The 12,028-nt window shown below is 41.5% G+C and overlaps 1 protein-coding gene across 1 annotated transcript in view; it reads left to right on the forward strand.

Annotated features, from left to right (window-relative positions):
* Positions 1-5,531, forward strand: part of CMPK2 (cytidine/uridine monophosphate kinase 2) — a 9,179-nt gene extending 3,648 nt beyond the window's left edge. Inside the window, exons 4-7 of the mRNA XM_026846514.1 lie at positions 9-228; positions 1,013-1,214; positions 2,357-2,590; positions 4,253-5,531. Coding sequence (XP_026702315.1) covers positions 9-228; positions 1,013-1,214; positions 2,357-2,590; positions 4,253-4,373 — 777 coding nt within the window. The 3' untranslated portion in view covers positions 4,374-5,531. The remainder of the gene's footprint in view (positions 1-8; positions 229-1,012; positions 1,215-2,356; positions 2,591-4,252) is intronic.
* The last annotated feature ends 6,497 nt before the right edge of the window (positions 5,532-12,028 follow it).

Below are 12,028 nucleotides of genomic sequence, written 5' to 3' on the forward strand. Positions count from 1 at the left end.
TGCGGGAGGCGAGCGCCGGCGGGGTGCGGGGCCGCGGTGCCCGCGGTCTGCGGCTCTTGCAGGCAGCAGCCTGGGCAGCGGACGGGTGCGAGGGGCCGCATCTCTCCCGGCAGTGCGCGGCGCGTATCCCGGAGGCTGGAGCCCTACTCGACCTGCTGGAGAAATGTCCTGAGCACCAGAAGAAGGGAGGTTTTCCCGTCGTAGTTTTTGAAGGGCTGGATGCCACAGGTAAGAGCAATGTACTGTTGAAGAAACACAGATGAGAAATTGTTGGAAACGGCAACTGCTATGGCTTTTAGCCAGGCGTGAGGCTTAAAAATTCAAAAAGCCCTGGAAACCTGTGACAGATTTGAAAGAATCAGTAGTTATAAATACCAGTCCATCTTCTCTTACTTGTAAAGGATCAAACGGCCTATGCTAATTTTCATTCAGTGGATGAATTCCTTATCTATAATATGTAAATGAAAGAATACAAAGAGTAGAGTACTGAAAATTAAATTTCTTGTGCAGATTATAAAACATACTTTTACAAAAGAGTCTTCAAATCAATGAACTGAAGCGGTGGTAGTCTTGGAAACTGGCAGCAGTTTGTCTCAGAGAGAAATACTAGTTGCCTCTGAATAAATTTTTCTGACTTTTCAGTTAAAGAGGACTGAAAATTCCCTCTAAAAAGAAAGTAGTGGGTGACAGCATGTCAACATCCACATGAACTGTGACCTAGAAAAATGTTATAAATGGGTATGTACAGAAATTGCCATACATTTAATGCATTTAAAGGAGTGCAGACCGAAAGCTGGCAGGAGGGAGAGGGGTAGAAGGCCCTCAGAGTAGGAAGTGCAACCAGACATAATCATTTCCCACTGAAAACCTTATCACAAGATACTCAGGTTACATAGTCAGGTGTCAGAACATGTGCTCCAAGTGAACAGGTAGGAGCATTTTCCCGTTTTCAAAACTCAGTTGTATCTGATACACAATATAACAAATGTTTCCTCCTCTAAATGGAATGCAGGCAAAACCACTGTAACCCGGTCTGTTAAGGACACCCTCAAAGGCATTCTGCTAAGTTCCCCACCATCTTGCATCAGCCAGTGGAGGACAATATTTGATGGTGAGCCAGCACCCATTAAAAGAGCATTTTATGCTGCAGGCAACTACATTCTTGCTTCAGAAATAGCGAAAGCATCCACTCAGGCACCGGTGATCATTGACAGGTTTGTATATTTAAGAAGTCATCTTACGTCAGTGCTATCATACAGTTGTTCAGTGTAACAAGCAGAAGTTGTCAATGACAGACTCTAGGATTCTTCTTTTTTCTCTCTCTTTTTTTTTTTTTTTTGGAAGTGCTACTTTTCAGATAGTCAGATAAATAGTAATTACTCTAAAGAGTAATACTTAAGATGGGGGACTTCCATCACAGTGTGGTACTCATAACTGTCTTTAGGACACCTGAAAAGTTGTACATCTTCAGTTAGGAATAGTGGAGGTATGGACTGTGGGGCCTGAGCCAAACCAGGCTTCTGTGATAAACCTGAGGAGAATCAGGGCTGCTGATCATGTCTGTATGTAAGATGGGTCTGAGATACAGGCGGATTAGAATGACCGAGTTTCAGGTAGACTCACTCTTTGAGGATGTAAAGCCAGAAATATGCTTCCCACTTTTTTGATTTTGTTTATATATTTCTTACTTTCACTAACGTAGACAGCTTTCAGTATTACTCTTAATAAAGAAAGTCTAGATGCACTTTGAAACCCCTGGCTTCTTTTAGTAGATGTACTGTAACGTTCCCCCACAACACAGATACAGAGTGGTTTGCATGTGTATGAATGCTGGTTTTAACCAGCCTCAAAATCACTGAAATGTATAAAATACAGTGACTTATAGTGGTGGGAATGTTAAATGCAAGTGAAATGCACAACTATTAAAATCTGTCTTCATTCACGTGTCGTTGAAGACTGCACTTTCTCTACTGCCTGTTGCATGAAGTAGAATGGGAACCACAAAGAAGGAACTCAAGGGTATTGGATTTTGACATATAATGTCTCTTCTTTTGACCTCTCTATGAGAAGACTTTTTTTTGATAGGATTATTTGGAACACAGTTTGCATAATGTGTAGCTTTTGCCATATGTTTTAATTAAAAATTCACAGTAATTATGTATATTGTGTTGAGTATTATCATTCTGTTAAGAAGTAATGGATAGCACAGAACTGTTCTTTACATTTCCCTTCAAAATCAGTGTCACCTACCTTGTCATTATTGCAGTTGTTGTTACAGTGACACCTGTCTCCTATATTACCTAAGAACTAGTGTCCTCTTTAAAATTTCTCTCTTCATTCTGTATTTTCCTGACAGGTATTGGCACAGCACAGCTGCCTACACAATTGCCACTGAAATAAATGGGAAAGTCCAGGATCTTCCTCCAGCTAACGACAAGGTGTACCAGTGGCCAGAGGATCTGCTTAAACCTGATCTTGTTCTTCTCCTGACTGTTGACCCTGAGGAGCGAGTTCAGAGACTTCAGCGTCGGGGTCTGGAGAAAACAAAGGAGGAAGCTGAGCTGGAAGCTAATATCTTGTTTCGCCAAAGGTATGCTTTAATGAGGGATAAGAGGATGGAGACAATCTTGGCTCCTGTGGGGTCAGTAGTAAATGTCCCACTCGCATTACTGGGACAAGGATTTCCTGCATCTAAGCTTTTGGGTTAGGTTTTTTTTGGAGCTGACAAGGAGGGTCTGTCACTTCCAACTGAAAGTGAAAACTGAAGGTGAAGAGCTTCATTCTCCTGCAAAGGAGCTTTGAGTTAAAATAATTGTATTTTGATACTTGCTGCTTTTATTGTAGCACTTTTCTCATTGAGGTAGTGAAGGAGAGAGACCTAAAAATTCCAGAACTGGGGGGGAAGAAGTTGAAAGCACATAGCTTCCCCAGAAAAGTCTAGAATTGAGCTCCAGATTAAGAGAATAAAATAGTCAATACATTCAGTGGAGCCTTCAAAGTGATTCAGCTCACCACCTGCTTGGAGCCCAGTGATCTAAGCATAAGCATCTAGAGCCATTTGATATGATCTGAGACATCTGCATGAAGCTGGCAGATGTGATGCAGAATCTGTGGACACTTTCTGGTCCAGCAGCTGGAAGCTAAATGAGATAGTCCAGAGAATCTCAAGCAGTACTAGATACATTTGTTAAGCAACTGAATTGCACCTTGGGTATCTGACTTCAGGGTGTGCTGAATTGCTGTCTAGACTCTGCCTAATGTGTTGATTAGATCATCACTGTCTGCACTGGAAACTTAAATACTTAGTGCTCATGTAGATACCTCAGTTATAGACACCTGAATGTCAGTGTCCGCACCTACAAATCACAAAGCTGAAATCTACCTCTAGGGTTTTAACATAGCTGGTGATGATACACCTTAAAAAATATCCCCGGCTTAATTCTGACAGAAACTCTGTGCGGACACACAGTTTATATAGCGGAACCTGCAGAGGGATGAGTGAGCTAGGGAACATGCTGCCATTTAAGAATCTTTCATGTTCTAATTCTCTTACTTCCTATTTCTGTCAGAAAGCCTTTGGTTTGGTTATTTCTACTTGTTAATTATGTCAACCTGGATGTGAGAACATCCAGAATCTTGCTTAATTCATCTTATGACTTGTGGGGGCATAGAAAATGATATTGACATTCTCACAGTCTAAGTGTGGAAGAGTTCTGCATTATGAGAAGGCTCATAGTTTAAGCGAGGAGGTACTCATCCTGTATTTCATCCCATTATTCCTCAGTTAGCAGAGCTGATCAGAGGAAAGAGTTGAACAATGGGTCAACTCTGTAATCCAGTAACTCAAAACTGAGATCAGTCAGTGAGCACACCTGCACAATGCCCTGCCATATAGTTCAGAGACACCTTAGCAGGCTCTGAATAAATTAATTCAGGTGTTAGAAGCAGGTTGTCCACTGTACTGCTATACCAGACTGTAACCAGTGCAAAGCTGTAAAGAAAGAAATACTTTAATGCCATGCCATGTGAATATGGATAGAGCTCTGGGAATCAGTGTCAAGGAAACTATGCCCTTTGAGGTTCATACTGTAACAGTTACTATGAGTTTATTGCTCTTTGCAGTAGATTTCATTCTTAGCTTCATATTAGATTTTTTCCTTTGTCTCTGCAGTGTGAACACTTTCTCCCAAGACTGATGACTAATGCCATTTCATATTCCTGTAATTTGTTTCATTTCTCTTGTTTTAAATAGAGTTGAAGAGTCCTACAGAAGGATGGTGAATCCTGCCTGCCAAGAAGTTGATGCCAGCCCCTCCAAGGAAGAAGTTCTTAAGACAGTGCTACAACTAATTAAGAAACACTGTGCTTTGTGAAAGCAACTTTTGTGTAATAGCACTTAAAAGATAATTTTTAGTGCACTTAAAAGATGCTTTTTATTGCCCCTATTGTTTTGGTACCTGAAAATGCACTGTTATGTGTGCACTGTTTCATCCCACGGAAGAATCTTTTCTTTCTTCTGTCAACAGTAATCAGTGCAGGTTATCTGTTTCACTGTTGCCTACTGTACTTTTCTGTATAAGGCAGAATACTACTCACATGTTATTCAACATTCGTAGTAAAGCCACAACATACTATGGTACGAAGTACCTCAAAGTGCTCTCTGACACTGTGACATTTCAAGACACTATCATGTTGCATCTTCATCACCAGGAGAACCTGTTCCTGCATCCGTTGTGTACCAGATTGCGCTGGACTGCAGCAGGAGCATTAGGTGCCCAAGGAGAGGCTGAAATGTCATCCAGCAGTAAACCAATAAAATAATCATAACATTTAGGAACAGACAATCGAGTGGCCCAGTGTTGTTTACTGGACTAGAGAATGAGTAGCTGTTGCTGTGATGGGCATCCTGGAAAAAATGTGTCGTAAGTGAGGGCCAGTGCACATCTAGGCTCCTAAGTAATAAAGTCCAAGCCTGTCAACATATGCAACTGAAATATCAATTCATTTTAGAGGGAAACAGAGAATGATGACATATTCTAAAGAGATACCTGAGAAGAACCTGAAATTAAATTATAAATGATTGCTAAAATATTTGTGAACAAAACATCCTATTAATATTTGTTAATGTGTATTTGTGTTCTTTTAAGAGAATGTGAAAAGAAAAATTGCTGAGAATCTCAGGAATGGGAATGATTGTACCTTTTCACTTCACCTTTTCTTTCTTGTGTGGGTTTTTGCACATGTTGAATGTATCATCAAGACTTCAGCTCTGCAAAGGCTTATTTTTAAGTACATTAGTTACACTATTGTTACTGCTAAACGCAAAACTAAATACATGGATAAGCCTTTGTGGGGTCAGAAATTAACTGCAGATCCATAAAGAACATAACTAAAATGTAAATTTGATTTAAAGCATTGTTTTTCTTACTTCCATGTGTTAAGCAAGTGCAATTATCAATGAATCTGCCCTGTAAAGAAAAATGTACTTACTAGTGCAGTTCCTATATCCAATCTGTATGTGCAAGGTGATATTCTAAAAATAGATTTTATTCATTCACTGTTTAATGTTTGTGAATATATGCAATTAATATGATACATTTATACATATTAGTAATATATGCTGTTGTATTTGGTGTATTATTTGCATAACAGTAGCCTTGGGATTTTCCATACATGCAGACAGAAAATACATAGTTCTAGGTGCTCCACTTACTTTAAAAATTCTGAAATATTCAAGTATTCAGTCCTGGATAGAGGAAATTCACATATAGAGGGCATCACTGTACATGGATAATTAGGGTAAAAACAGCGTTCTTGCCCTAAACATTGTGTAGCCTTACCTTTTCCAGGTTAGAAATCAGTTGGCCTGAGAAACACCACTGAATGCCTTTTCTCCTTCTGCAAACTTGCATGAAGCCAAACTGCATGGTTTTTAATGCTGAGTTTTTAAAAGTATAGGTTTGTATTTAAAAGAGCATTGATAATATATATGCAACGAGTGGCAATCAGACACTATTAATTACACACATGCAGTATATATTCATGGTCCATGTTTTTCTTTAACCCCAATTTGCTTAGGCAGACTAGCAGAACAGCAAAGCGAGGCAGACTAATGTTCCCTTTCTCATGCCTTTGTTAGAATTAAAAGTCATCAAGAGGTTGTGTGCCACATGCAGGATGTTGGTGTGCATAATCACTCCCATACTTCCCATTTCTGCCACATTTTTGTCCACAGTGTCTAAAAAGACTGCACTACTACTTTAAATTACATTTCTAACAAATGTAGAGGTTTGTCGCTGGCTGCTGAAACGCAGGCAGGTCTGAGAGAGGAGCAGCAGCAATACACGAATGCTGGCTCTTGCACACCCAGCGAGAGCATCACCTGCTTCGTGTGTTAGAAACTGTTTTGCTGGCAGTTTGATGGCCACAAGAGGTCAGAATTTTGGCTTCAGTGCTTAAAAGATCTGAAGCTCCAAGTTATTTCCATGCAGATTCAGAAACTTAGGCTGTTTCTTGGTAGATAAGACCGATTTTCTTCAGTTTTGGAGTGTGATCGTTGTGTAAAACTGGGAGATCAGCCCATGACACAGCGCTGGCCTGTGGCCATCAGCCTCTGTGTGCCACAGTCCCAGCGTGGTCAGCCCCTGGAGCACCTCGGATTCTCTGCAGCCAGCCCATTCCAGAGGCCGTGCATTTGCTAGCACAGAAGAACGCTGCTCTCTGTCAGTCATCCTCAGGGCAGGGGACATGCCAAAGCCTGTTTCTTTTATTACTACCCCAGCAAATTTAGTTACTTACTAACGTACAAGTACAGACATAGCTTTAGGATGTGATCCTGCAAAGATCCTGATACTACAGTCCTCAGAGCACCTGGGGTGTTAGACCAGTGAAGTACACACACACTTAGTTTCAAGCTTCTCAATAGTTCTGTTAAAGTCAGTGAAACTGGCCCTTACTGAACAATAAATGCTATTTGTAAAGTTCAGATGTTTCCTGAAGTGCAAACCAATAATTTCATTGGCCCAAATTAATCTTTCTGTACTTTTTAGTTACAAAAAGTCTCCAAGAGTTTTAGGTGAGAGAATCTTACGAAAAATGTCATTTTATAGAACTCACTATAGTAATTCAAGCACCTCTCTTCTAATTTTTAATCTAATTTGCTTCTATTTTTTTTGGTCTAGAGGGGACTAGATACTTAAATAAAATGGTATTCAGTTGCCTAAACATAGACATCCACAGACAGTTAGTCTCCCTAAGGTATCTGAGATGTCTGTATGGGGCTGCCAGATATGACACGAGACATTTGGTTGAGCTGTTGATCTGCAGAGTGGCAGCTGGAGGCCTGCAGGGATACCATATGGTGCCTAAAATGGCACTATTCACCCATTTAAGCAGTGAGAGGGTTAGAAAGCAGCAGTGCAGCCTCTTTGGGCTATGCCTATATTAGCAGGTGGCCTGGAACAAGTAGGGCAGATCAGTAGCACAGAGGAGCTGGCACAGAGGACCCAGTGTGCACCCTTCATGTATTTCAGAGATTTATTTAGACCAGCTCGAATCTCATCACATTGACTGGTCTCGTGTCAGCGGTTGTAGCACAGTAATTATGCTCCTACACCAGATTTGGTTTAGCTTTGGATGGATGGAGTCCAGTTCACAGACGCCAGGATGTTCCACGATGTGAAACAAAGCATGGTGAGGAGGGGTGGGCAGGAGGAACCCTTCAGAAGTGCGTTGCTGATCCAAGCTGAAATGCTAATGTTGTTGTATTAAATAGATGCAGTGTAGAAGCAACATCTATTGGAAAGGTTTCCTTGGAATCAAAACAGACTTCAGGTCCGGTTTCCTCAGTGTCCTGATTGAGGGCTAACCTGGAATATGCTACAGCTCCTTTTGGTCCATGTTCCCAGGTTTCTGAAGGGGGTAACCACAGGATGGAAGCAGAGTAGAGTGCATTTTGGTGTGTGCTTGGCCCCGTCCTGCCATAGCATGGGGTGTACCCATGGTGCTCTCACCCAGAGCTGGGAGTAGTAAGTGCGGCTATCAGCCTGAGAGATGAGGTAACCGCTTGTAAGCAACTATCAGACTTCAGCAGTGAAATGTAAGGCTCGTGTTCAGCGATTCTTCTCCCAAAAATAAAAGTTTGCAAGACAAATTCCTTGAAGTCAGATGCTAGGCGGTGACATGCAGGCTCTTTCAGAAGACATGAAATACCTATCCCCATTACAGATAGAGTTTCATAGTCATGACTTTTACCATTATTTTCTGTAGAGATAACAAGTGACTTTATATACAAACTGATGTTTTATCAAGTAGGAGTTTACTGTGCTGAGTGCTTTGAACTAACACGTGATAGCCAGAGAGCTCAGTTCTTTAGGTTTTCTTCACTGTTCTGTATTTTGTGTGGTTTTTGCATAGCATTACCAGTTTCTAGAATTTTGCCTCAAAATGCACATGCTGCCTCCACTATCAATTCCTGACAGTTTCAGTGGAAGAAGAGTCAGGACATTCCATGGGACTTTGATGGAAGAAAAAAATGTCTCTCTTCAAGCCCATTATCCTTTTCTTTTTTTTTTTTTTTTTTTTTCTTTTTTTAAAGGAATGAATAATTGCTAGTTGTCTGTTAAAATTCATTAGGTTTTTCAGTCCTAGTTCCCTTATTTTTGTAATTTGAATTTTTGAAGAAACACGTAAGACTGAATAGTTGCTGCAGGGGGCTGCACTGACTTTGATCTTTTAAATGGAAAGCTATGTTCAATAAAATTAAATCAGCTCTTTTGTAAAGACAAAGATCATCACCCTCTGGCTTAATTTAACTAAACAGATGTAGGGTTTATGTAAATATGCAGTCATTGTCATGTGAAACAAAAGCTAGAATACCCTGTCATTAGTGGAAAAATGCATTCTGTGTTACCAGCTGGTCAGTCATGACCTTTTATTGAGCCATAGAGACAGTGCATGTCATGTACTCTGAAGCAGGGGAAATATGATGAAAAATGCTATGTCTGCAAATTCATTGTTTATGAAAAGAGCCAGCCAGATAAAGCCCCATTTTAAGAACTCTGTAGGTACAGAATGAGCTCCAGTGGGGTAATTTACTTTTTCTGCTGCTCTCCCCACTCCTGGGGCTGTACAGGTCAAAGGTTAGTGCAGTCTGTGCATTTACTTGGGCCTTCAGTTTTTTGCAAAAGATGTTGTAATCAGGCAGGCACATCTTTTCTTGAAAGGGTGGAAGACACAGTTTCTGCAGAGGATCAAGACCACCTCCCACAGCTGGAGGTCTCCCAGGCCAGCAACTCTGAGGCTTTTGTTGGTGATACAAACACTCTTGTAGAAGACCATGTCCAAATAAGCTTTCCTTGACTTTAGTGGTATCAGTCAGACTTGCGTGAGGTTGGAGTGGTAAGTAACGATGCACCACGCTAACGAGTCTCACCTGCTAATGCAAGCAGATTTCGGTCTGTTGACACACAGAAGTTACTGGGCTTCTGCTGTCTCTGAAGTCTGGTCCGTATCCAGCTGCATGTACTCCTTGTTTCCAGCCTGTACGGTTTCAGGATGAATGCTCCAGTCCATGACTGCAGCTCCCAGAAACTTCCCTTTCCCTCCTGCGTTCCAAAGAGCCGGCAGCACAAGTTCAGACACCTCGATACCCATCTCGTCCTTCCAAAAAAGAAATCCTCAAACATCTTAACACTATTTTTAGTTTTCTCTCCAAAATGTTATGTAATGCTTCTGTGTCAGGTTGGCAAACATGTTTCTGTGCGAATATTTTCATTTGAGCTTTCTCACCCTGCAGCAGTGTTTTACAGGAGCTGATTACCTAAGCTTGTCTGTTGTCAAATGAGCTATATAGACATTCCTTAATAATGTTCATCTCTTATTTTTGTGTACTACGTATCTATGTTGCCCAAACAATATGGAAAAAGCTCTGCTTTTCCATTTTCCACGAGATTTGTTTGGTAAATGCAATATAGGCTATTTTAGTGAAGGGAAAGCACTTATTTAGCTTTTATTTAGCAGTTCCCAGCTTCTGAACTGCCATTGGCTTTAACTGTGGTATTTGGGATCAAAAGCTTTTAACTGGGTCTGACTTTGCTTCCCTGTAGCAGCACAGCTCCTCAGCTACCATCACCATTCTCATATGACTCTTGTAACACAGCAGAGTTCAGGTCTAGAGTTCACCTACTTTACAATTACAGCTGCCTCCCTTGGAGAATGCATCATCTGTGCAACAAACTGCTCTCAAGGTACCGTAAAAAGCCTCTTCTTTTTCTGTGTGGGAGTTTCACTAGGCAGACAGCTAGGAAATTATCTGAATGTGGGCTCTGCATAGGAAATTAGAACTTATTTATCTGCAGCTGCAATTCAAAGGAAGCACCTATATGTAGCATTGCCAGAGATCACCAAAAATAGATTCACTTTCTCAAAGTGTTTGATCTTAGCAAGAAATTGCTTGGCATTTTACAAAGGTTTTCCTGTAAATCTGAATCTGTTGGACCAAAATCTGTGCTCACATAAATCTCCAGAGCCACTGGATTTACAAGGTGGTTTTTCAGGATGACTTCACAGTATTCAGAAGGGACAGGGGTTGCTACCCTCATCTTTTCCAAAGGAGTTCTTTGGGCAGTTCTTTTCAGGGCAAAACAAAAGAGCAGCTGCAGAACTGTCCTGGAGAAGGAGAGCAGAACGGTCTGCAGCCATTTTCAGAATGGTACACACAAATTTACTGGTCAGAATGGTCCCTGATGTCCACCCTGACAACAGGGCCCTGGGACACTGCCCATGCCTCAGAAACTCAATCAAACAAAATGGCAGAAGGCTGCAGAAAGCCCCTTGGGGAGGGCAAAGGAAACCAGGAAAAGTCTTCCAACACAAACAAAACAACCTGGGAGACCTGGGAGCTGCTCTACATTTGCGGCCCACCAAGTGGAGGGGAGATCTGAGTCAGAGGGGAATCAGTGAGGGCTGTGGTCAGCCCATGCCATAATAAAGAATGAGACAGGAAAAATGGGGGATATTGAAACAAAAGGCAGGCTCAGAGGAACACACATTTCCCTCCTGCCACAAAAAGCACAGTAAATATTCCATACAAAATCAGCAATGGAGAAAAAAAAAAGAAACTGAAGAAAAAGCAAATGGTAGAGAGTTTTCTGTTTCAAAAACTCACCATCGATGAGACAATCACACTGATGCAAGATTGTAGGATTGCAAGTATGCAAGGATGCTGGACTGGATGCACACCATCCTGAACTGTGTATACGTGTATGTGTGCATGTGCGTGTGTATGTGTGCACATCCATGCTGGAGGAAGGCATAGGGAATTAAATCTGTCTTTGAATACATAGCTTAGTTATATGACAGGATTTTTTTTTTTTCAAATGCCTCATGCCTAGAATTTTCATGTGCATCCCTAAGGAATGGCAACTGTGGGTCAGTAGATCCCAGTAGTTCACCCAGGCTGCCTGTATAGCTCACCAGTGGGGAGAAATGACCCATGCATGCATAACCTGATCCATGCAAGGGACACTTCAGCGGGTGAAATGCTTCACATGTGTTGTTTTGCCTCCCTAGATCTGAGTGCCATTTAGCACACTTCTTAAACCCCTGCATATGTTACTCAGTCTGCACTGTGATCCTCTAGTAGAGCGTGACTTCTCTCACATAGGAAAGACAAGGCTGGTGATTTCCTAATCTTTTCCCTACAGGGCTACAAGAGCAAGAACACTCTTATTCCAAAAGCAATTTTAGCCTGACTCTTATCGGAGAAAAGAGTCAAGGGATTGAACCTCTGAAGGCAGAGTAAGGATCTGACTGGTGGTTATGCCTTCCTGGAATGTATTTTGTCAATTTGTTGTACAAAGGAGGAGGAGCACTGCTGTCCTGGTGCTCTCAAGGTTGGTGGGTGATCCCTGGCCAGTCTTTTCACTGGAAGGATACCACCAAGGTGTGGTTGCACTGCTGGGCAGATGTGAGTAATGCATCTGATAGGGAGAAGGATTTAATATGGACCTTCTGCTCAGTCTTTCCA

The sequence above is a fragment of the Athene cunicularia genome, assembly GCF_003259725.1.
Source record: "Athene cunicularia isolate RWA chromosome 3 unlocalized genomic scaffold, athCun1 chr3_part1, whole genome shotgun sequence".
Classification (NCBI taxonomy): domain Eukaryota; kingdom Metazoa; phylum Chordata; class Aves; order Strigiformes; family Strigidae; genus Athene; species Athene cunicularia.